Below are 24,842 nucleotides of genomic sequence, written 5' to 3'. Positions count from 1 at the left end.
GTTGTGGTCGGGATAACGCCGACACGAAAGCACGCAAGTTTGTACCGCTGGTACTGACGTTCCTGTTGCAAAATACTCCGGTGCGAATAGTTTACTAACGGTGTAATGACCTTTAATAAGTATCGGATATCAGGTACAAACTCGGTACCACAAACAAAATAAATTATTACAACAAAAACACTTCCTCTATGCTATCCTGATCGGGGATCGTACCCATTACTAACGGTTAATTCAGGTACAACGGTACTAAAAATACAGTATTATTAATATATACTTTCTGTTCACTGAGGAATGCGAACTTGCTACTAGCCAGCGTAAGATTTTTGTACATCTTATCGTTAGCTTACGTGCAGCTTAACATAGGCATGTCGAAGTAAATGTGAGACAGAATTACTGGAAGTGTGATGGCAGCGCTGATGTTGGCGAGATTCAGGACCGAACGATCCAATGTTTCGTAAAAGCAACTGCGGGCGACTATACTCAGTGAATCGTCGCTTGCTTGGGTAATGGCAACGGGATTTACCGGAAGTTTCGGCTTAAGTTTTGTTTGTGCTACCATTATGTTCACAAAAGTGTTTCTAGTTTTTATTCTACCAAGAGGACTGGTGCCGAATGAGTACAGAAGCTAATCTATGGGGTAATGTACAGCTCTGTTTCTGTACACCGATGTGTAAACCTACTGTCAACTATTTTACGCTGTTGCTTTTCCTTACGTCGTATAAGCTAATTTTACAAACTTTGCTCCTCCTCAAAAGCAGCAAGACAATTTCATTACATCGCTTTTAGAACCTGTCTGGCAGATTTTCTCTAAGTTGTCCAACGTGAGTACTTGTCGCTGTCAGTTTTGTTTTCGTTGTATTTCCTGGGAATATCTGCTTTCACCCGTGCAAGTTATTAAATTGCGCATATTTAAAGCTTCGATTTAGTGCCCTTATGTCACCCATACAGTATATACCGTACATCTGTACCGCACTAAGTAGTGAAATGGATTGTAATACCATGCAAAGGGATGACTCCAACAGACTTAAGATTCCACGGGACTGTAAGTATGGAAATAATGTATTAAAAAATTTCCACCACGGGGCGACTAAATAAAATTCGATCAAAAGATGCTGCATTGTTGCAGCTGCAGAAGATTAATATGTAGCGATACTGTGCCGAATGTAGCACACGATTACCAAGCCAACCAAAGATTCCTTGCGGCTGTTCCGCTTATTGCTGCACACCACATCCGAATTACCATTCTCATCTACCGCAAAACACAAAGCCCACAATACGTACTTTCGGCAGTCGGCTAATTGGGACAATGTCGACAGAATATATTATTTCTTATAATTATATAGATATTACATTTCGGTACAAACACACAAGCCCACGTTGATCAGCAATCAAATGAATTACTTTGACCAGCAATGTAACCCTTCCGCATTATACCACACAACCAAACCGACATAAACACTATTCGACGCTGTGATCACAATCCCAATTGGAAAAAGAAACCGGCACAACCAACACGACAGTTTGAGGTTACAGAGACAATCGTGCGCATTGGACAACTATGATGGTCAACTAGATCAAAAACGAAAACCACAACAACCTGCCAACACAACGCAGTGATTCACTGCAGATTCTGCCCGCAAAATCTGCAAAGGTCACGCGAAGTTTCCGGGTGCACTGTCTCATCGCCCGTACGTTGAGCCGTAGCTGCTGCTCATGCCGCTGGTACCGCTCGTCATTCCGCTAGTGCCGGATGTTCCTGATGTGCCGGAACTGGATCCCGAGCTAATGGCATACGGATACTGAGCATACACGGGGTAGGCAATGATCTGAGGAGTAAGGATGGTCTGTGCCGTGGAGTTGGACGAGGTCGATGCCCCTGTAATAGAAAGCATGCTTATATGCACAGCTGCGTAATTTCGTGTAAACAAGTAATCGCCATACCGGTTGTGGTGGTAGCCGATGTGTCGGCAAGTTTGTAACAGCATGTGCCTAGACAAAAACAGCTTTAGTAGAATACTGGATCGCGTAAATTTCGCTTTTCTTTTTTACCGGCAAGGTTGCTCGTATTCAGGTAGTGATTGAGGGTTGCGAATCCGCATACTCCGACGTTGGTCTGAGAAGAATAACCGATCGGGCAGGCGTCCGGTCCATCGGGTGCGCAAACCGTTAGGTAACCACGTTTGCACTGTATGTCGAGGATTGTTTCTCCCACAACAACTGCAATGTTGGGAACAGTCAGCATTACGTTGCGACAGGCTTTTCTTGAGCAATCAGCACGCTGTCCAGTAGTACTTGCAAAACTAATAGCATTTATTGCAACATAAGCAAACTGTTTTAAATAAAGCTTATCCCGGTCTGCCTTCTAATACGATACTTCAACAATTCTAATTTTTCATATACTAGTATTGCAAGTTACATTCTACGCATTTCTAATTTATAAAATAGAATTATCAATTAGGTATCCAAAAGCGGCAGAATTTTCTTCGGAGACATAACCAACCTCAGCTGTTATCCACAGAAAAAGGATAGTGATTTTGTGTATCAGTATTTTGATCAGCCATATTCTCAAAATACAATACGATGAACTTTATCATATTTTTTACTGTATATATATAAGGTGTTTGCACTTACAAGGAAATAAACTACGCTCTTGTCGGTTCCGTGCCGGCTCCGCTGCAAACGCAAAAAAGATTTATATAATCGTTGAAACATAAGTATAAAGTCCACATCATATAAAATATCCTCAGCGTACATTTTGCATTGAGTCTGTAAGGAAATCCATGGGCGCAGATGAGGAGGGCGAAGAATATGGATACTATAAGAGGCTGCATGATTATTATGGGGAACTTTCCTAGTAGATGAAGCCGCTCGGACAACTGCTCAGCACCGTGACCTTTCGATACTTCAGTCGTCCTCGTAGCTGAATGACTGCCGACGACGGTTAAGGAAGCTGAACGAGCGAAATCCGAAATGCGTCAACTGTATGCCGAGCAAGTGTGACCTATTGAGCGTTGGCTTTATGCGCGCTTAATTTATCGAAGATATCATATTCGGTCATAAAAATTTCTCTTCGATCGCTTTCTATATGACATGTATCACGCATATGACCGCTAAGTGGGCTTTTTAACTATGTAATAGTGTCGAAGGTATTTCTAGGCCTTTCAATGCCGATATCAGATGGACGATGGGCACTATTGCGTTATGCGAATGCCGTATTCTTTAACGACTTGAACGTGCAACGATTAAAGCTAAGATACTAATTGGGTTGTATGCATTAATGAATTGTTTCATCATGCTGACAATTTATCAGCCGGTTTTGCAACGAAACAATCCAAATTCCATCGCATAAGCAGTGCAGAATATCTTTGTTATATACGCATACAGGGTTCACAAGAATACGGTACACGTGAACGCACCGCCCAAAGATGACGGCTTTCTTCGATGCACCCGAAAATACGAGTAAGTTGTTGCATGGTTCGAAGGAAATCTGATTACCACATTACAGTATCTAGCATTAGTTATTTTGTTCGACGAACAGAATATTTTTGAGTTCATTTTCTGCTTTTACCGTCGTCGATTCGATCCAAATTGTGTTTTTCATGTCGTCGTTAAATTATTAGGCACTCGTGCACAAACAGACGCTTACATAATTGTTGAGCTGATTTTGATATTGGTGAGATAATATTGTCGTGAGTGATTTACCGTATTAATTTTCAAAATACAGTTCAAAACCGAACATTGTCAAAATAAAATTATGGTAGACAGGTAACTGCAGCAACGAAACCACAAAATAGCCAATACTCGTATTTGCTTATACTGTGCAAGAATTATTTATACAAGCAGATAATTTCTATGAAACACTTGTTTGCTAAAGCTGTTAAAAACAAAAATTTCCTGGGCGGTCACACTATTTCGTATTTCGAAAAACGTTCTCTTTGACAAACTCAGATTCTTTGCGAACAATATTTGCATCATACACGCAACAGTAGTGCAACTGCGAGTATGCCAACATAATGGCTTTGCGTACTATGATTCAATAATTAATTACTGAATACAGTTGAAACGCTCGGGCCGCCCGGACCGGAAGCTGCCCGCACGATAACGGAATTTGGACAGCTCATACAGCTCATACAACAAGAAACTGGCGAAAAACGTGCCACGGAATACCTTCGCCAACGGATCAGCATTGAAATTCAACGAGGAAATGCGGCATCGATCATGGGGACAGCGCCATTGGGAGCAAATTTAGATCAACCCAGTGCTAATCTGAAACCCGAACAGGGGTTGTTTGGGCCTGTCAAACTACCCTGTTCGGGACCAAGCAAAGTCCAAGAGGTGCCATTGTGCGGGCCAGAGAGCTCAGGCCTACCGGCATACGGGCGGAAGGCCTATTTGTAGACCACTCTGAGCAAGTTCTGGTTCCGCCTGGGCCTATCTAAACACGATATGTAACAGCATTCAGGCCCAGTCCATACATTAACTGACTTTGGTTTGCAGTAGCTTTTTTATTTTATATTTACTTAAACCAACGCCTTAACACGACTTAGAAGCTTTATTATTCAGTGATATACAATTAGTATGCTTTATTAACATTTATATAACATAATGATCATGTAGCGCATCACATGCACTGATCACAGGCTGCGTTAAGCACGTCATAAACATGTAAAACAAGATGCACAGCGTATATATGTGTACAATCATTTCTCAGTATTTCGGCTCAATAATTTCGTAATTAACATTCGCATCAGCTCTCTTCGAAGGCGCCTCCGACCCGATGGCATACAGTTTTTCTCGCAACTTCTTGTTGGAAATATTCGGCAGCTTCAATGGGTTCATGCGCGTGCTGGCTGTGGGCAGGCGTTCTTGAATAATGTTCATCGGGAAATGGGAATTTCTGAGAAAAATCCTGCAATTATTATACTTATTAATCCACTCATTAGTCAATAAAATAATCATTTTAACACTTAAAATCAATAATTTATTGCAGTTTGAAAATAACAAAATGGACTACAAACAAATAGGACTTTTTCCACAAATTGCAATTCTCACACGCGAAAAAATTATCACAATAAGCTGCGACAATAATTAATTAAAAATAAAACAACAGCAGTACGTAGTTAAGTACGCGTTGTAGTTACGTGTCCCATCAGTATAAATTTAGTATAAATAGTTCCCATCAGTATTTAGTATAAATAGTTTCCCAGTGCAAATAAACTATGCGCGTATTTCTGCTGTTTGCATATACTGATAATATTACCGTATTCAAAGTACTTTTAACGCTACGCACGCACCTGCACGGGATCATCCTGTTCTAATTTGTATTAATTTCCACATCTTTCGGAACATTTCTGCTTGATCCTAGGCCGTGGAAGGTTTCGACAAGGCGGTTTCTCAGTGGAAAAGAGGTTTTTGACGATCAGAGAACCGACGCAAGTCGAGAGCTGGCAAACTACACGAACCGTTGGAACAGTAAAGGCTGAACTGCACGAAATTACAGCGTCAAGACAGCGCTCTTAACAAATTCCCAGAAGCAGTCGTTACAAGTTTGAAATGCACAAAAATGCCTTCGTGATTACAACAATTAAGTAGAACATGAACAAAATAAAATCAAAGTAGAAGAAGAGCTGTTTATTGTTTAAAAGTTTGCAATAGCCAGAAGCCAACAATGTCAGTACTTATAAGTCTTTGACAGTGATGTGCAATAAGTACAGTATGGTGCATCTAGAGCAACGGCAGTACCGCCTCCAAGCGCGGGAAAAGCGAACTACCCCGGCTGGCAGTTTCCAAATGGTCCAGCAAATTGTTTCAGTAAATTGTATTACAATTTACAATAATATTCTTTAATTGCCTGCATGATTAATTTTGTTGATGTAGTAGTAGTTTTCAACTTTGGATTTATAGAACAATGCTCATAAATTCATTTCAAATAATATAATATAGATATTATTATATGCAGTGACTGCAGCGCGTTGTGTCAGTTTAAAGCAGTTATGAATTATTATTATATTTTATTATAATGTAATAATAATTCATAATAGAGCTCCACAATAATAAGTAATATTATTATTACTTATTATTACTAGGCTCTATTCGGACCGGATATACGACATTTTACGTACGTAATACAATATACATTGCATACATGTACATACTGCCGGTCAGTTATCATGGCTTCTGAATCAACAGGAATTTTGTAGCTGACATCGCTAGATTTTGTTCGCTACCTGAATTAAAATATCCAGATAAAGAAAACTTTATTTGTGGGCCAGAACTATGATTTTTTGGGCCAGAATATTTCAGCACCACTCTGGGCAAGTTCTTCCCACGAAACTGAACCAGATCTGGCCCACAATAGGTTGGCCCGGAAATGCCATTGTCCTGGAACAGAAAATGTTCCGGATAGGCCAGCATGTTTCGTGCCCCGAACGGGCTTGATTTCGTTTCTAGAAATTGCACTGGGAAACTTTCTCTGTAATTAGGCCGCCCCTCTCGATTGATGCTTAATAAGAGTGATTGCCTTCTAAGTTACTGTTAATGCTTTGATGAGGAAAAATAATAAAAACTAGCCAGAAAAAAAAAATTACTGTACCACTAATGTGAAGCACCACTCACTAATACGCAGCCGCAGTCGGACACCAGATCGCATATTAAAATTGTGTACACAAATATTTGTAATACGTATAATAAAATTCTGTAATGTGTGAATTATGTACAAAGTTGCCGTGCAGCTTTGTGCGCGGTGTGTAGTCCATGATTAATACTGCAATCCATAACCATATTTCTCGATGGGAAGCAGAATCCCCATCTGCATGCGTAACGCCGTTGTATGGCTCCGATTATGTACGAGGATACTGCCCAGCAGGGGCCGCAACATAAGCGAGATCGGTGGTCTGCGTGGATGAACAGTCCAAAGTGAGCAGTAAGTTATTGGCCGTCGCGATCTGCCGTCTGGCGTAGTCCGGCAGTCCTGTTACGGCCGACATCGCCGTCAGGGCACTGCTGACCACCGACCGGACATCCACGGTGCATCCCGGACTGATGATAACGAAGACCATGGCGTTCTGCAGCTGCAGTTTGACAGTGTCTGGTACCGTGCTCAGAGCGACCGTTTGCACGAAGAGGGTCTGTAGGACGGTTAGAAGATTGGTATCCGATCCGTAATAGTCGGTGGGCAGTGCCGGTGGGTAGGGATTGTACGCCGTAGTACCGTTTTGTGGCAAAGCCACCGCATTGACCTGCCAAGTTGGGATAAGGCTGACAGAAGCGGATAGAGTGCTCGGCACGGACAGCTGTCGGCTGTCGAGGTAGGGTTGCTCAAGAGCTTGAGGAGCCGGCAAAGCGCTCGGAACAACTAACTGCCGATTTTCCATCTGAGATTCTTGGAAGGTATTTGGATTCATGATGTACTGGCCGGGTTGGTTACCTGAAATTTATTACCGCGTTGACCTTGTATTGTTACCTGTATTTGCATATAAGTAATAGTATCCCTGGGTTGTTATTTATCGCATTCATGTCTCTCAGAAAACCCGTTTTTAAAAAGGTTATTTCGAAACGGGTGGGCCACATTTCCCCGGGTCAGAGAATACTTAATTAAGCTTATGTCCAAGCTAAGCAGCAATCGCGCAAAGATTATCACAAAAATGAAATTATGTGGTTTTTCTCAAGCAATGTGAGACATTTATAATATTATTGTGCCGCCATAAGACGTCTATAGTAGTTACAGTAAATATTAAGTTGGCCATTTTAGCTTTTACAGTAGCATGTAAACTGTAAAGTACAGTAAATAAATTTACAGATACAAATAAAATAACCAACGAATTGCGTGAAGTACGTACGAATTATTCTTATCTAGACAAAAATAACACACATTTATGGTAGTGCATAGTACTGTACACATTCCGCTAATAACTCCCGCAGAAACAAGTGATAGCGCTTAAAAATTACGATTTGCATAGTTTTTAATTTGAAATATCGATTACTTGGGATAATGCATCCAAAAAGACATCTCTTGCTCCTGCTCACCATGACCTCTTTCAGACTCATGGCGTAAATGCTGGGAAAGGACGAAGTTGCGATCGCAAAGATCCAGAAGAATACGGGAAAGACCGACATTATCACTTTTTAATCACGATAGTGGAGGATTGTCAGTAAATCTCTAGACGCTCCCTGCAAAATGTCGTTGAGGGAATTACATACTGATTCCTAGAACAACTGATGAGCAAATGACTTAGTTCAATGCATAGACAGCTTATACATAATGCGCAATACCATATCAAATCAAATCACCTCGAGGTCACACGCGGATTATGTGGCTGATAATTATCATCGTTGTTAAACAAAAATGTATTCCTTTATGCGTTTTTAAGTAGTAACGTACCTACAACAGGAATGATAAAATGAGCTTCCGATACCCTTTCCAGGCCTTCCCCTTTATTGTATTGTTAGAAAAATCAAAGCCTTGCCGTGTGTATATGGAAATGTATAGTTACCCAAGGATTAAGCGTAATCGTAAACAAAACTGAATCCTAAACAAAACTGAACGGAGAAATGTGTGACTCAGTCAAAATGTGAAATTAGCTGAATGCCATGTACTCCAAAATGACTTAAAAAACTCATAATTTTGGATTTTCCGTCGAACTAGATCTGGCTCGCAAGCCTGGTGTGTATCTCTTATATCGAAAAGGAAGGCCGGCCTAAATATGTTTTACTTTCGCTTGACCGCTCTTTAGTCGATGTAGAGCATAAATTAAAGTTAAACCTCTTAAATTGTATTGTGTGAGGCCGACAGTTTTGTGTGCATTTTGTCACTTAACAACAGTTAATTAACCGTCTGAAAATCAGACGGCGTATTACGGGTTTCTTTGAGTAATAAACTAATACAAAGGATCGCGGGCCTAAGGAGCACTATGCCGGTGCGTAGTACTACTAATCTGCGATAATTTAATAGTGCGATATGCACATGAGCTTTACAATTATTTCAGTGCAGGTGGGCATCGAACGGCCTAAACCTGTAGAGGTATCTGAACTGTGGTTACCCCAACGACTGCTGCGAACAGGAAGCCTTGGGCGGTGAACAGTCCAGATTTGTGAAATTTAAAGCACTTTATACATAAATAACGTAAAAAGCGATCGGAATAATTATAACTTGCACGGTTAAAGCTACAATTACTATGAGTGTAAATCCTTATTCATCTCATCGTTGTCATTAATCAAACAATTTTCCGTTAGAATACAGAATATATTATCGAGTACATATTGTGTTTTAGTGCAGTACGTGTATTTGAGCAAAGAACATGCAATCAGAAGGCTTCGGACTTTTCAAAGAATGTCCTCTTATACGTACGTTCCAGTCAGTATAAAGTGACATGCTTTGATTTATTATTAACCACTTGCGATAATTTGTTAGAGTTCATTTTGAAGATGGCTTACGTACGGTTTTTCCAAATCACCCCTTCAGTCTTGCTCTCGCTTTACTACTCTGTAGCTGCATTTTTTGCAACTCAGTTATAGCGATGCTTTGTCATAAGAAAGATCCTAATTGTAATGCCTTCCTTTTTTTCCATTAACTTTAAGTATTTTTAATAATTTTGATGTCACCCAGTTTGTATTTTTTTAGCCAAATTTTTATTATAAAGATGGGCATTACCATCACTCCATAAGAGTAATGTTTGGTACATGACCGAGAAGCAGCCGCCAAACTCTGCTCTGCCTTCTAGTTCTTCTGTACAAACAAACTGTAGTGTGCGAATACTGCGAGGCCGATTTTACCCAATGGACGTGGGGCTTTTCTTCTAGATTTTCCAAAATGAATTGGAAATTTTCGCCAGCCCGTGTACTTATGCAGACTACACAAGGTCTGTGCATGCATACACAACTGCAAGTTTTTTGACGAATGTTCTAGCACCACATGTGTTTGGAAGGTAATTTTCTTCCCAGAGACTGCACCGGACGTTTGGTACGAGTATATAGGGTAGACGAATAAACCGTACGGTCATATCTGCAGGGAAAGTGGATCATTAATATTGTCGGTTTATGATAATTATTACAGTATTAAGTACTGTTAAAAGTCAAAATTTTTTTTTAGTGACCATGAATTTGCCCCGGATTGTTTGTTTAAAAGGGCTGATAAGTGATAACCTCTTTTGCTGCTGCTCGAAGGCGGAGCCCTTTCAAAGCCTCCTCCAAAGCGAAGGTGTACAGCGAAAGAGTCGGTACAAATTTACAAGATGTACTGCTCGTCCAAAAATCGGTGTTTACTGTTTTCGGGCTGCAGCTCTTGTACATGTCGCCTTGCCCGGTCTTTTTAAGATGTTTACAGGGAGATGTCCGCCGCCGGCACATCGCTGATGCAGAATGCCGAAGGTGGTAAAACGTACATGGTAACTGTATATATATGCACTTCCACCACCAACATTCGAAGAAACTATCGGTAACGCTAACCCGAAACGCAGTCCAGTGCAGTTGCAGTGCACAGATGTGTAGAATCACATATATATCTGTACGGGAAATTTTTTGAATGCATTATGATGCAACATGGCCAGGAGTAATTCTCACTGCGAGTACCATTATATGTTAATGTCCATAATTTTAGTTTGTTTACCCTGAGAATACGTATTTTTTTGTACCGTTTGGCTGATCACCACAAGTCTACATTAACTGTGTTGCGATCGGTGATCGGACAGATAACAGTAGCTTATCGTATAAATGGCCACGAAAAACACAAAAGGTTATTGCAAATTTTGCCGTAATTTTTGTGCTGAACTGATCGGTTACCTGAATGTTACTCAATTTTGCCAATAGTGAATTACGAACGAAGTCTTAATGCAAAGTAAGTACAGTATATTTAGAAAAAAGGTAAAGATCTAGAGCTTGCATGTCAAAAAGGGTACCATAATGCAGCCATATAACAAGATTAATATTATACGAGTATGAAACCTGCCCACATGAATTAACAAATTCAGCAAATAAGAGTAACCTCGCTAGCACTGATACACTGGTGAACTGGTGTTGCGTAAGCGCTAACGGCAGATTTTATAGAAACAGCAGGTTTGCAATTAAGGTTGCAATTCTCCCCTGCTCTGGGATCCGTGAACCTTCACTTTACATTTGTTTTCTTCACCTTACATTTCTCGGCTGCTTAATTAAGCTAATGTCAGTTATTCTCATGGCCGTATAACAGTCGCTGTCAGAGTCACTATAGTACGCAAAGTACTATACACTTCGTTTTGCGTCAAAACTGCGCAATGCAAACACTACGCAAAATACAATATTAGTCACATCACAATTCAGGCACTCCCGACTTATAACAATTTCAACGGATTGTCTAGTTTACCTAAATATTTTGCCAGCAAAATTTTAGGTAAAGGTTTCTGCTACACTTTACAAGCATCAACACCACCAAGCACCAGCAACTGGAATACACAAAAATCACAAAAAAAGGATTTAATTATATTATTGGCCATGTCATCCATAGATATTTAGGTACGGATTGTAGCTAGGAGCGGGCGCGGGCACCGGTGCCGGTGTGTAGGTGGGCAGGGGAGGAAGGTAGACCGGTGGGGCGGCGTAGTTGGAAGGCGGAGCCACGTAGTAGGAAGGTGCTGCAGTAGGCGGAGCGTAATAGACCGGCGCTGGCGTGGGTGGCGCGTAATACACCGGTGCCGGGGTGGGTGGAGCGTAGTACTGGTATGCTGGTGCCGGAGTTGGAGCGGCGTAGTTGGGGTTATAATTACTGGGCGTCGCCGGATTGTAGTTGTTCATGCCGTACGGATACTGGACATACACCGGGTAGGCGATGATTTGCGGGATGAGAATGTTGCTGGTATTCTTTACCGCTGCAATATTAGTTAATGTCATGTTTACCGGCTAACCTGACCAAAATACAGTAACTAGGTTTCAGTTTTTTTTTATCTCAAATTCATAAGTATACGCAGTCTTTATAAAGCATTTCTGTAAGCCAACACCGATACATTTGTAACCGGTGTTTTTGGTTCGAAAACGGGCTCTATGAAAAAAAAGTACGTACAGCTCGCAGTGGTCGTGGTTGTCGCTGCGACGGGTGACTTGTAGCAACACGTACCTAAAACGAAATAAAATTATGAAGTTCGTTAGCGTTGCCGGTGGAATAGCTAGCTGTAGCTAACAGAGACGTGAGACCGATATTAAACATATAAAAAGTATTTAATTTAAACTGTGCGTACACACGTAAATAAAGGTGATACTATTGTTCGCACCGGCTAGGTTTGAAGTGTTCAGGTAGTGGTTCAACGTAGCAAATCCACAAATACCAACGTTGGTCTGTGATGAATAGCCAATAGGACAGGCCGACGGTCCATCAGGAGCACATACGGTCAGGTAACCTTGTTTACACTGGATATCCAAAATGGTTTCACCAACAACAACTACCGTAGAAATACCAATTACACACATTCATGTACAAAGAGCCTTAATGCAGTTCGGGCCATGCAGTTATCCAAGGTGGATTTTTAAGCATAACTTATAATAATACACTGTATTCCAACATCACGTCAGCTGTATAAGAACATAGTTAATTAATAATGGTAACTTACATGGGAACAAACTCCGTTTGTTTCTTTTATCACTGGCTGGAAAAGAAACGAGAATGATGACGGTATTTAAACAGATATGCAGGATATGAGAGTCAAAAGCCCCATTTAATTAAAGGACGCCACATACGTTTGCTGCTTATTACAGATGCGGATTTCTGTACTTCACGCGGACTTAATCCTTGAGCGGTTAAAAACACAGCGAACGAAATCAAAGCGAATAAGGAGTACATCGCTGGTAACACTGTGGCGTCAAGTTAATCGTGACCTTTATGAATCTGCAGCTGTTCGGAATCCTGACGATGCGCTCAGCTCAAGAAAGAACGTTGCGATTATGAAATGCAAGCTGACAAATCTCGTGGCATTTCTTAAATTCAGTATTATATATCACCGTGTTTGTTAAAAAGTTCATGAAAATTTCATTGACTTCCGATGATTCAACGGAAGCGGAACATATTGTGCTCGCTAACCTGTCGTGTCCGTTACGTAGTAGGGCTCCGAACGTGCACTGGAAGGACACTGTTCGTTGGTGTACGGCATAATCGACTGCTTCGAATGTTAAAGCTAATAAATTACATGATTTTTGAAAGTTGGACATCGAACACAGTAACATCAAAGTTTAAAGATGCGCTACCTTAATTAGGGCAAGTTTATGTTTTCATTGACGTAATATATCATCTACAAGAACAGCAAAAAACAAACAGTAGCAAAACACCTTCAAGCTACCCTAGGATGTATAGAAGTACATATCTGTATATGCAGTCAGATTAATATGCAAGAAATACAGTACACTTCTGTTACATCAAGTCAGACAAAAACAAAATCAACACTGGATAGGGAATCGGGATACATAAAATGGAAAATCAATTAAGACCTGACCGTCAACGAAAAATGTTGCGACAAAGTGTGAAATAATAACATTTAAATGTATGGAATATTGTGGTTACATCCAGGTACGGTGATCCAGGTAAAAATTTACTGCATCCAGTGTAAAGTACTAACACCGTAACGGCAAGTAAGCAACCCTCGATCCGGTTATAATCAGATTCCGATTAATAAAATACCTACTACAAAAATTTCGAGTCGACTGCGATATGTGTTGTGAATCCAGAACTTGAATCACAGCGTTTAGCAAAACGTTCAGGGAGACAGCTTACCCGTTTCATACTTAATTAAAACAAGACACTAACAGTAAGTTAAAAATTGCTCAAAAAATAAGGAAAATCTCTTTTGTTCGAATTTTGTGAGTGCGTCTTTCCCCTGTACGAATAGCGAGCCACGTCTTTTAATGTTTGAATTCGGAACTTCTGGTGGTACGCGCTGCCTGGAACCGGAAACAACGGAAATGCGCCTGATGTCAATGATGAGGTACTCGTACATGTACTTACTGTACTTGCCATCAGCGCGTACCGCGGAGTGCACAGAGTGCATACACTAGAAATGGAATTCCACTACGTAGGGGCTGTGTAATTGGTATGGCTGTCCTCACATCACAGCGTAATCCAATTTCAAGGGGACGAGACGGAGAGAGACACACACCGCAACTTTTTAACAAGCGTAAATAAACGATCGTGTGGATTCCTCTACTTGAACCTGCCAAACGACCTCCGTTTCATGATGATCTTTTTTTCTTGCTATCTTTTTAGTAGCTTCTGCCGCTTAAAAATATGATCTTTTCCAATTTTATGACTAAGTTTATGATGGGCATTCGTGTGATTATCTGAAATTCTCGACCAAAGCCAAAGTGTAACTGCTGTTGCTGTTTATTACAGATTACTGCAGTCGCGAAGTTATGCTATATTTGATGATTTGAGTTGGAGCTGTTGAATGTTAGATGGTGTGTTTATCATGTTAGAGTTATTTAGTTTATTATGTGGTTTTCTTTTTCATTACGCTTCTCATCGTAATTTTGTTTGAAAGTGGATATTTTTTAGAACCATGGGATCGCGGCCTGATGGCTGATTTCGGGCCACCTGTTCCGTGAAACCACTGTGTTTGTTTATGCTGCTGATTGGCCTCGGGGCAGCATCATGTCGTTTCTCAGTAATTTCAAGAAGATCTTCCACATTAAAGGATTGGCTGAGGATAATAAAAAACCAGTACACAATAATATTATCCGCGATGTCGATCCTGAAGAAGTGTGGAATTTGGTGGGGGTTCTTGGAGATGGTGCATTTGGGAAAGTGTACAAGGTAATTAAACATATCATATGCTGTGAATTCTCTGTTGTGTAAGCAAAGGTTCTATGGAATGGTACAGATAACGTGGTGGTTTGCGTTCTTTTCCAGTTCATTTTCTTGCATTTTTTAATTTTACGGATATATTATTATTCGTGTCATCGTATGATCGTATTTGTTTTTCAGGCGGAAAACAAAACCACCAGAGCCCTCGCCGCGGCCAAAGTGTGCGAATTAAAGGATGAAGATGAGCTGGATGATTTCGTGACGGAAATCGATATTCTGAGCGCATGCAGGCATGATAACATCGTGGCTTTATACGAAGCCTTCTTTTTCGGCGGAAAGCTTTGGGTAAGCCGTGTTTGTAATTACTCAGCTATCGGAATTCGGTGATTATTAGGATGGATTTTGCTGATAAAACGTCGGCACTTCCTATACTGTGCAAACATTCAGCGTTCGTTGTTATGCTTTGTACAGTAAATCTGTTATGTTTACTCCGCCATGTATTACGGTTTCGGAAAAATTTCAATATTTGAGGCGCAGATAAAAGGCAAAGTTCAGGTTACGATTACAACTGTCTATCGATAGGTTTGCTTCATATGTTTTTGTAAATCAGATTCTTTTTTAACAACAAAGCCTAAACGAAATTTCCTTTAATTTCATGGGGTTGAGAAATTTAAATTAAAAGTGAAAATTTGCACGGAAGCGCATTTACAGTATTTTGTGTATATAGTTATCGTTTTTTTTTACTTGGTTTGTATAGTATGTTCAATGGCTCATGGTAATGATTGTTTCGAATGTGTAGACCCGCTTTGGTTTTAGCGTTTTTAACATAAAAATTGTAGATTAGAGTTATGGAAAAAGTTGCAAACGGAATTTGCAAATTGGGGGTCTGTTGAATAATGCGCGGTCTGAAAAGCCAACATGAGCGTTCGCACGTTCACTGTTTGCATTTCCGTTGCAGTTAACCTCTGCACGTGCATCGGAATATGTGGCTGTGAGAACCGTATTGTAATTAGAGACCGTATTGCAATTTGCAACCCTGTAATTATAATTGAATTTGGTGGATGTCTTAAGAACAGCTGTCTGCTTTTTTGGTTTTAATATTTCTTTCTTTTTCCAGATGCTGATCGAATTCTGCGGCGCAGGCGCCGTCGATCAGATCATGACGGAGCTAGAGAAACCCTTAACCGAGCCACAAATCCGTTTTGTCGCCCATGAAACCTGTGTGGCTCTGGAGTATCTGCATTCCAAGCATGTTATTCATCGTGATCTGAAAGCGGGCAACATTCTCCTGACAATGGAGGGCCAAGTTAAACTCGGTAAAGATAAACGGCGCAGAATTTATGACTGTATTTGTTTTGCCGGCCTGTATTTATCCGGTTATTTGCAGCTGACTTTGGGGTGTCTGCTAAAAACAAGCATACGGCACAGAAGAGGGATTCCTTTATCGGAACGCCGGTTAGTCAAGTGGTTGTTATTGTTAACATGCCAAAGTGAACTGCTGTTTTGCTTGTCTCTGAGGTGATTTTGCTCGATTTTGCCTCTAGTATTGGATGGCACCGGAAATTATGCGTTGTGAGACGTTTCGCGACATGCCGTATGATTACAAAGCGGATCTTTGGAGTTTCGGGATCACGCTGATTGAAATGGCCGAAATGGACCCGCCAAACCATGAGCTGAGTCCCATGCGGGTTCTCATTCGCATTCAGAAATCAGATCCGCCTAAATTGAAACACCAGGATAAGTGGTACGACATTCGGATTTTTTAAGAATTACACAATAAAATAATTTTAGATACTTCACCTTTTAATACGATAGCAGATAGAGAGTTTGATTATTTTATGATTTTTATGTTCAAACTAAACGACGAAGTAAATTGCAATTATTTTTATTCCAGTGGCGATTGCCTGTAACTTTTAATAATTTCAGATGTTGTTAAAAGTGGAGTATTAACATTTTCTTTGAATTTTTGTCGCACTTTCTGTATTGAGCAGAACGTCATGCAGTTTATAATTAGGTCTGGCGAATTCTCCGATATTTTGCGCTACTGTCTGGTCAAAGATCCGGAGCAGCGACCCACTGCCGCAGATGTTCTCCGGCATCCCTTTCTGGCCAAAGAGAAAAACAACGCCGGTGTACGGGCTTTGATTAGCGAGGCTAAGGCTGAAGTGGTGGAAGTTGAAGAGGTAAATTACTCTGCGGTCATTTATCAGATGCAGCGACGCTGGCATTGTTCGAAAGCTGTTGGCCTTTCTGCATACATATGCATAATGTAGTCGCCAGGTTATGAATTAGTTTAACGCGCACTTCTTTAAACAACCAAGAGATGCTGTCCAAACCGTCTGGTCTAGCTGAATGCTGGAGATGTTGTTCATTTTCGATGATCTCTGAAATTTGTTGATAGCCGTTTTATTGCTTATAGGTGTTTTAGGAGCAAATTTACGATGTAAAGCGTCATGCTGTACAGTAGAATTTTTTAACCCTTTGATTTAGCATTCTTTTCATGTTTTTCAGCAAGTAATTCCTGATGACGTTAACCCGATTGACACGACAGCGGTGGATGCCGTTGTCCAGCCTACTGAAAGTATTGTGGCAAATGGACTGGCTATTGCGGAGGAACCGGATCAGCCGGTTATCGCCACGGCTACCTATGCCGTTGTACTGAAAAAGAGCGACCGAGAACACCACAAGAAGCCCGCACCTCCTCGACCTACTGCGGAAGCGAAAACGCCGACGGAAACGAAAGTTTTCCCGGCAGAAAACATATACGAAGAAGTCGTGGAGAGGAAATCGCCAACGGAGAATACTGTGCTACCGTTGAACGTTGAGCCCCCACCAGCGGACCTGGTGGAAGAGTTAGTTAGAACGTCGCCCGACGAAACTGCTACGGTAATGGTTGATCTGCTCATTTTCCGGTTTGTCGTGTTTGCTTATGGCCATATTTGTATAGCCCGTAAACTTCAGCCCGGTGAACGAAAATCAGTCTTCCTTATCGGATGTGGTTGCTACGTCTTCCTCAGTTGAACACGTGCCTTCTGCTCCTTCCCCTCCCCTTCCCAGCAGTGAAACAATGGAGACGCACACTTTTGTTCGTCATGATGCGCCGGCGCAGGACATCGTATCGGTGCAGTGCGTGTCGGTAGCCAGTGACGGCGTTGTTGACGAATTACCGGTGACCCGAGCGGAATCCGCTGCGTCGGATGCTTTGCAGCAGGTTGTAGAGGCGGTCATTCCCCAGGAGGAGCATGTCACCCAGGTGGTGATTGCGTATGATCGAGATAATACACCTGCAGCGATAGTGGTCACTGGACATCGGCCAGCGGAAGAGGTTAGTCGCGCTTATTTTTTTTAAAGACGGAATTCACTTTAATGTTTAAATTTACATGGACTATTTCAGTTTATTTTTCTTTAGTGATTAATTTACTTTAGTTATTCACTACTGTGTTTTGGAATTCAAGAGGCATCTTACGTTTTAACTTGTACGAGTATGTTGAACGTTTTCCTTGTATTTTGAAGAGCGAAAACTAGTTACCTATTTCGCTCATAAATTCTTTATTAACTGGATCCGAGATTAGTCGTGCAAAGGTTTAGTCATGAAACTTGGGAAAATCAGATTTGTATGATTGCGCATTAATAGAATCTTTATCCGCATGTCTGTATTGCGCTGCTTGCTGAGGATAATCATCAAAGTAATGAGGGTTAGGTACCATCACTGTATGTGCTCATAACAAAAGCACGTAGTTCAAACTGCAAAGTACATGCTCATGTGTACGGCTTACGTTGACGATAGTCGTTGTTTGCTTTTCAGATGAACGGTTGGCTACATCCGGAAGATGAGCCGGAACTAGTTGAGTTGTCTCGACCAGGAGAGTTACTTACGGAGCAGCTGGCGCGGCACAACGAACACACCGGTGATCATCCCGATGAACTGATTCGAAATATGGACTCCGTTGAACCTCCCGTGATCACTCCGGACGATGTGGAGGTGGCGTTTACGAAAGCCGAATCGGCTGGGACATCGCCTGTTGTATTTAAGAGAGTAAGCACATTTCTTGCAGACTTATTCGGAAGAAATACAGCCGCCTGTGTTGAAGTTATGAACGTTGATTACAGTAGCCACCAGAGTCGAGTATAGTTTCAAACTTTCAGTGATATAAAATTAATTAGGCATGATTATCTTCAGAAGTTTTATACCAAATCCGTGAATGCAACGGGAAATTCAAGATTAAATATTTCGTATAACAGAAAACTAAAGAATTAACTTAAACAGCTTAAACATAATTGTTCAAAGATACCTTGTTTCGTCGATCCTGAATGCTGTGTCTTTCGTCTTCTATACAGGAAAGTGTGATAATTAGTTAGAGCAGGAAATGACATTCAGTGCGCCTGATTGACCACGTTTGTGCTTTATAGTGAAAACTTCTGTTTTCTGTGTCATTTAGTGCGGGAAAACTGCGTTGATTGAAGTGTGTAATATTATAATTCTCTTTCTTAATCACGCCTTTCCTTTCATTCGTTATGTTGATGGTAATTTTTAACACATTTTCGGACAGAAAGTGAATAGCAGGCGGTCCCACTCGTTTGTTTGCTTTTGTGACCGTTCTAATGCGGCTATCGTACGCTTTACTCACGCTGCTCTTGTCAAAATCCGTTCGCAGTTTTACCGTATCTCCTATCAAATATGGAAGAATCTTTATAACCGTTTTTACTAATATTTGAGAAAGTCGGCTGATAATTTTTACTGGAAAAGGAATAACAGTTCTACGCTCTGCACTGTTTCTTGCGTTATGACGGTTCAAGTACCTGTTTATGGGTGAGTGTTGACGGTAAGAGAGAGAATGAAGAGAGAAAGAGAGATTGGTAATGGTTGAATTAACTCGGTCAGGTGGACAATTATATAGCCGCCATGTGAAATGTATTACGGGTACGTAATGATAGTGCCGCACATTTTTGCAGCCGATCAGTCCTGCAGAACCGGCTGGTGTGATTCGCGGGGAAAGTGGTGATGCTGCGGTACAGCAGCAGCAACAGTCGCCGCCGTTGACGCGAGCCGATCAGTGTGTTGAGCATGTGGATGTTGTGGTGATGGACAAGAGTTCAGCATCATCTCCCATTGTTAATGGAGCCTTCGTCCAGCCGACACTCCGGGCTGGGGTGATTCGGCGGGAGAATCGGCCTTCGCCGTCTTCCAGTAATGCCAGCAGCGAGCGTGGTCACAGTCTGAATATTTCCGATCGGGAAACAGTGTCGGTGGTCAGCTCATCACCGGTGCCGTTTGATGATGGACCGTCGTCACAGGTATGCCATGATGGCCGAAAGTTAAGCCTTTATTCTAAATTAGGTTTTTTTAAATCTTCAAATTTTTTTACATTCGTTTGACATATTCGGTTTGGTGTGGCATCAGATCCCGTTGCAAGTGAAATGACTTCTTTGTCTGTGTTATCAAGGTGCTTTGGATAATATCGGAATAATATCGAACTGAACAGTAATATTACCGTAGTACGTGGTCACCATGATCACCTAACATTCAACGATGCTGCCTTTGACTACATATGTAAAAACTGACATGAATGATAACTGAAAATGATAAGATCAATATTTGCAACGCTCGGTTGGTTTTTCTAATGCAGTGGCAGTTTATCTTGATCCGCGTGGGTGTTAATAATTTTGTTCGCTTTAAGCGTTGGTCTGATTCGAAACTAGAGCATAATTTCTCATAAATGTCGCGTTAATGCCGATGAATACCGCATTAAGACGGCTGTCATTTTGCTTCATTGATAAAATTGTTCAGGATTGTGATCTATTTGAAAGCGGTAATTGTTTCTGCAAAAGTTGAGTGACAGTCTTGAAGATTAAGAATTAATTACGGAAAAGCAGAGTAGTGTTGTAAGTACATCTCCAGTGCTGTAAAACATTTGTGAAAAATCACTGCTGCAGGATAACATCAACTATGTGGATCCGAGTGAGACGAGCAGTGTAGCCACGGAGGACAGTTTTAGTGATAAGGAGAACAAAGCGCGCAAGGTTGTCAATGAGCCGGCTGTTGTTATGCGGCGGAAACGGCAGGGCGAAGCCAGCGCGGAGAATCAGCGTCAGCGACGCACACTCAAGAAGACCCGTAAATTCGTCATTGATGGCGTCGTGGTTACGACAACGTCCACCAAAGTGATTGATCCCAATGAGGAAAACCGCCATAAAGAAGATCTGCAACTACGGTAAGTTCCGCGACAAGTATCAGTTGACATTAAACCTATTTTCCTTGTTAAGATTTTCATAAAAATAAGTAGTTATTAGAGGCAGGTTGTGATTGGAATGCTTGTCTATATCACAGGAAAGAAGAATTACGCGAATTGAAATTATTACAAAAGCAAGAAATGAAGGCTTTCCAAGATTTGGCCACGAAGGCACAAAATACCAAAGAACAGCAGGAGAGACGCTTTGAGGCTGATATTCAGGTACGATAATGAATTCTTTCGTTATTTTTCAAAGGCTTAAATTTATTCTACCTACGAATGCTTTTTTCTTTTTATGAACGGTGGTATTTCTTTGTGAAATTTCTCTTGTCTTGGCTTTTGTTTAAAAATTTACTCATTGCGTTATCCTCTGCATTAGTAACTACAGTAGAAATATGTTTTTTAAATTGATTAAGCGGGATATTGTAACTGAAGGTTGCGTTAATGGTGTGAAAGTTTTGTCGCCTCGATATGAACTACCGGTAACCGTGAAATCGGTGGCGCTTTATTGTCCACTAATTAGTAGCTGCACCGTTGCAGGTATTGATTCGTAATTACGAGAACGACCTCGACCAACTTCTGAAGCAACAAAAGCAGCGATTGGAACGTGAAGAACAACTGCAGGACGCTGATCTACGAGCGGCAACAAAAAAACTCAGCGCTGATCATGTCAGTAGCACTTCTCGATTATTTGATAATCGTTTGGCAAATCATACTATGCATATGACAAATATTTTGTAACTAATGTACATCTTGTGAATTTAGGAAAAGGAGCTCAAAGCGTTCAGAGAAGCACTAAAACAAGAGCAAAAGCTACTGAAACACGAGTGCGAAGTGAATATACCGAAAGCTGAACGGAAAGAAGTTTATAAAGCGCGAAAAGAGAAGCTTGATCAGGAGCAGACGGCCAAGGTCAGTACTACCATGTTTTCATGATATTATCCTGGTTCACAACGAGTTTCCCGGCTTTGAATATACTGCGGTGTTTCCTTTTTTTGTTACGTACAAGTTGAGCTAAAGCTTGTGTGCTGGACTTTAACCGCTTAGTATGCTCGTATTTCATTTTCTGGATGGGCGTGCATATTAATTTGCGACACTTGTATCGAACTGTTGTGCTTTTGGATCAGATTTGTTTCACCAAGGAGCTTTAAAGATGCTGTTAATTTATGTCACTGTACTACTTCGTGATTATAAATTTGGTTTATTAACACTGCTTGAACAGAATATGAATTACTGTAGTTGTATTTGTCGGGCGCAGTGACTTGCTCTGATATCATCTGGTAGTTGTTCTGTAGTCAAAGTTTGGTAAACTCTGCATTTGGTCTTGCGGTTAATGAATTTCTAATTTTTTTTTCCCGATGTTAGTGACGGCAAATTGGGCAAAATTTACCTGGGTTTCATTTCAGGAAGAGCATTTTATATCATCGCTGAATGACGCCATGACGCATATGATTGGACGCATGAAGGAACAGTATCATGAGAAGATTGCCATGATGGAGAAACAGTTTTTGCAGCAAAAGCAGCAGTTAATACGTTCCCGTGAAGCAGACATCTGGGAGCGCGAGGAGCGTCATTACATGGAACGGCATCAGTTGGCCAAACGCCAGATGAAGGATATATTCTTCCTTCAGCGTTGTCAAGTGGGTGATCCCGGCATCTTTTTATTTTGTGAACTTATAACTACGAATTAATATGACCATTGTGTTCTGTGTAGATGCTGCTGCGGTTTGAGAAAGAGCGGGACCAAATTAAAAGGATCAACGAAATGCGCGAACAAGAACTGGTTAAACAGTTGACGGCTGAAAAGAAGTTGCTGCCGAAGCGGATTCGAAATGAGATGAAAACGAGGGAACTCATGTACAGGGAAAGCTTACGCATAACGCACATATCGGCTGATCAGGAGAAGGAGAAAGTCCGATGGGTAAGTGCGCCTTTACGTCTTTGTTAATTATTAAAGTAATTTTATTTTCGTGATAAATTTTCCGCGATGTATCATAATCCAGTCCTTCGCTTTTTTCATATGTTTTTGCGTTCTTATAACAGCTTTAACTTTTTATATTTGCGGCCCTTGCGTTAGTGAGTTTATGATTTTGCTGAAATTTTTTTTGACTTATTAATTTACTTCGCCAGTTGATAGTCACCGAGCAGCTGATCACTGAAACAGTCTATATGTATTGGTTAGGTACTGCATTTCCTGTTGCTTATTACTGAGTTATTTGTACAACCACTAAACTGGTAAAAAATGGCATGATTATTATTTTTATATCAGGGGGTTATTGGTTACAGTTAGCTGGTAATGATTAGATGATACTTCTTGGAAAATCGATTAATGTGGTATTTTTTGACACTTTTATTCAATTCAATGTATGCCATACCACACGAAACAACCGTTCTCTAGCTGTGACTATTATTTTTTCTGGAAATAATTTACTCGTAGTTGTACTTGTTTTTCACCGTGTTGCAAAAACTTAAACACTGGTTCATGGCATTGTAGTTTCAAGAGCAAGAAAAGAAGCGCTACAAAGCGGAACAAGTACGGCAGGAGCAGAAGCATTCCAACCGCGTTGAAGAGCTGCGCGCGGCTGCCGAAGCGAATCTGCGGGAATTAGAACAGATCCAAGTACGTTGCTGTTGTTAATGTTCGATGTTCCATTGTCGGTATCGCATCACGCCATTGACGGTCATGATTTGATTCTTTTGCGTGGTTGTTGAGCAGAACGAAAAACGGAAAGTCCTCATGGATACAGAAAATGTTAAACTGAGGGCGCTCGAAGTGGACCATTCCGAGAGCCTGCAACGGTGGAAAAACGATTTAATACTCCGGAAGCAGGTAAGCGCAGGCCGTATTTTTTTAAACTAATTTTTCATTATTCTGTACTCGTAGTGGAAGTTTTGGACCTTTTTAAAATATAAATTTTGCATTCGTTGTATTTTATATGCTTGTAATATTTTGCTTACGTATTTTTAATAAATCATTGGTTGTCGGCCAAAGCTGAGCTTTGAAAGCTCAGTTTAACGTATGTGGTTGTAATGAATCGTATTAATTTTATGATTTATTTATGAACGAATATCCATACTCGGTGTACAAATTGAAAGCTGTCCTTTTAAATCCGGGAAAAAAGTGACTCACTAAGTAAATAACTAAGTGGAAAAAGTGAATGACTACTTTATTAACCATTTTTTATCTGTCTAAATTACTGCTTTGATCGAGGTCCAAAGACGTATAAGTTTAACTGGCGATTTGATTTTGGGCAGTAATCTGCTCAGCAGCAATTTTTTATTGGCAGTGATTTTGCTGTGTGCGAGCGTCTGATTAAAATGCGTCTGAAATCTGTAGAAACTAGAAGAAGACTTCGTAAAGCAAGCGGAAGAGCGTGAGCGCTTCTACAGCACGACCTTCCTGCGCAACGGCGACGGTGATTATGGTAATTCTCCTACTGAAAGCTCAACGGATGTCGACTCAGCCGAGATATCGTCCTCGTATTCCCGTTCAAGTAGAACGTGATCCATGGAGGATGCAAACGATTTTCCCCGTGACATGGCAGGATTTCCTTGTTTGATCGCGACACATGGTAGCTGTCGGTGTTTTTTTATCTTTTTTATTCTTCTGGTGGTATTAATGTTGTCCACTGCGTTTCTGGCAATATTTGGTTAATTCATTTTAGGCACGCATTCCCGTGCGGTGTCTCTGCTGTCTTCCGGCCGCGCATGCTGCATGTTGTGCTTCTTTAATGTGTAGATATACTGTACCTAGGCGGACGTTTTTACAAGATGATTTAACGGGCGTTTGTGTGGAGTGGTTTCCTTATTGTTGTTTTTGCTGGTGCGCGTTAATTCTGGTGATAAAGTGCATTCATTGG

General features: G+C 41.0%; 4 protein-coding genes across 4 annotated transcripts; 1 reads left to right on the top strand and 3 right to left on the bottom strand.

The window, feature by feature from the left end:
- Positions 1-1,381: 1,381 nt before the first annotated feature.
- Positions 1,382-3,072, bottom strand: LOC129587209 (uncharacterized). The gene is made up of 5 exons (XM_055480834.1): positions 2,753-3,072; positions 2,632-2,673; positions 2,050-2,217; positions 1,942-1,989; positions 1,382-1,876 (listed from the first exon to the last, which is right to left on the bottom strand). The coding sequence occupies exons 1-5, from the start codon at positions 2,829-2,831 to the stop codon at positions 1,680-1,682; spliced, it is 534 nt and encodes a 177-aa protein (XP_055336809.1). The 5' UTR covers positions 2,832-3,072; the 3' UTR covers positions 1,382-1,679.
- Positions 3,073-6,495: 3,423 nt separating this feature from the next.
- LOC129587208 (uncharacterized) lies at positions 6,496-8,638 on the bottom strand. Its single transcript, XM_055480833.1, has 3 exons — positions 8,381-8,638; positions 7,983-8,169; positions 6,496-7,426 (listed from the first exon to the last, which is right to left on the bottom strand). The coding sequence occupies exons 2-3, from the start codon at positions 8,113-8,115 to the stop codon at positions 6,840-6,842; spliced, it is 720 nt and encodes a 239-aa protein (XP_055336808.1). The 5' UTR covers positions 8,116-8,169; positions 8,381-8,638; the 3' UTR covers positions 6,496-6,839.
- Positions 8,639-11,125: 2,487 nt separating this feature from the next.
- On the bottom strand, positions 11,126-12,914 carry LOC129587207 (LIM domain-binding protein 3-like). Its single transcript, XM_055480832.1, has 5 exons — positions 12,700-12,914; positions 12,573-12,608; positions 12,237-12,404; positions 12,029-12,082; positions 11,126-11,837 (listed from the first exon to the last, which is right to left on the bottom strand). Exons 1-5 carry the CDS (start codon positions 12,800-12,802, stop codon positions 11,467-11,469), a joined length of 732 nt encoding a protein of 243 aa, XP_055336807.1. The 5' UTR covers positions 12,803-12,914; the 3' UTR covers positions 11,126-11,466.
- A 1,191-nt stretch (positions 12,915-14,105) lies between these two features.
- Positions 14,106-24,828, top strand: LOC129586981 (serine/threonine-protein kinase 10-like). Its single transcript, XM_055480556.1, has 20 exons — positions 14,106-14,406; positions 14,504-14,761; positions 14,933-15,097; positions 15,870-16,068; positions 16,140-16,207; positions 16,297-16,496; positions 16,767-16,935; positions 17,264-17,638; positions 17,700-18,077; positions 18,558-18,788; positions 19,706-20,047; positions 20,687-20,964; positions 21,081-21,204; positions 21,523-21,651; positions 21,748-21,894; positions 22,389-22,622; positions 22,697-22,903; positions 23,477-23,602; positions 23,699-23,812; positions 24,320-24,828. The coding sequence occupies exons 2-20, from the start codon at positions 14,600-14,602 to the stop codon at positions 24,485-24,487; spliced, it is 3,816 nt and encodes a 1,271-aa protein (XP_055336531.1). The 5' UTR covers positions 14,106-14,406; positions 14,504-14,599; the 3' UTR covers positions 24,488-24,828.
- The last annotated feature ends 14 nt before the right edge of the window (positions 24,829-24,842 follow it).

Source organism: Paramacrobiotus metropolitanus, unplaced genomic scaffold (assembly GCF_019649055.1).
Source record: "Paramacrobiotus metropolitanus isolate TYO unplaced genomic scaffold, Prichtersi_v1.0 Parri_scaffold0000023, whole genome shotgun sequence".
NCBI classification, from domain to species: Eukaryota; Metazoa; Tardigrada; class Eutardigrada; order Parachela; family Macrobiotidae; genus Paramacrobiotus; species Paramacrobiotus metropolitanus.
Note: the sequence above shows the minus strand (reverse complement) of the source record. Positions and strands in the feature narration are given on the sequence as shown.

Excerpts from the sequence above, each read along its gene's own strand:
- LOC129587209 (XM_055480834.1), bottom strand. The coding sequence starts at position 2,831 with ATGCAGCCTCTTATAGTATCCATATTCTTCGCCCTCCTCATCTGCGCC. Across the intron at positions 2,674-2,752 it reads TTACAGACTCAATGCAAAAT|CGGAGCCGGCACGGAACCGA; the intron begins GTACGCTGAGGA and ends TTGCGTTTGCAG. Across the intron at positions 2,218-2,631 it reads AGAGCGTAGTTTATTTCCTT|TTGTTGTGGGAGAAACAATC; the intron begins GTAAGTGCAAAC and ends CCAACATTGCAG.
- LOC129587208 (XM_055480833.1), bottom strand. The coding sequence starts at position 8,115 with ATGTCGGTCTTTCCCGTATTCTTCTGGATCTTTGCGATCGCAACTTCG. Across the intron at positions 7,427-7,982 it reads TTTTGGATGCATTATCCCAA|GTAACCAACCCGGCCAGTAC; the intron begins GTAATCGATATT and ends AATAAATTTCAG.
- LOC129587207 (XM_055480832.1), bottom strand. The coding sequence starts at position 12,802 with ATGTACTCCTTATTCGCTTTGATTTCGTTCGCTGTGTTTTTAACCGCT. Across the intron at positions 12,609-12,699 it reads ATCTGTAATAAGCAGCAAAC|CCAGTGATAAAAGAAACAAA; the intron begins GTATGTGGCGTC and ends TTTCTTTTCCAG. Across the intron at positions 11,838-12,028 it reads AACCACGACCACTGCGAGCT|CGGTAAAGAATACCAGCAAC; the intron begins GTACGTACTTTT and ends CTAATATTGCAG.
- LOC129586981 (XM_055480556.1), top strand. The coding sequence starts at position 14,600 with ATGTCGTTTCTCAGTAATTTCAAGAAGATCTTCCACATTAAAGGATTG. Across the intron at positions 20,048-20,686 it reads ATGATGGACCGTCGTCACAG|GATAACATCAACTATGTGGA; the intron begins GTATGCCATGAT and ends TCACTGCTGCAG. Across the intron at positions 21,652-21,747 it reads AAAAACTCAGCGCTGATCAT|GAAAAGGAGCTCAAAGCGTT; the intron begins GTCAGTAGCACT and ends TTGTGAATTTAG.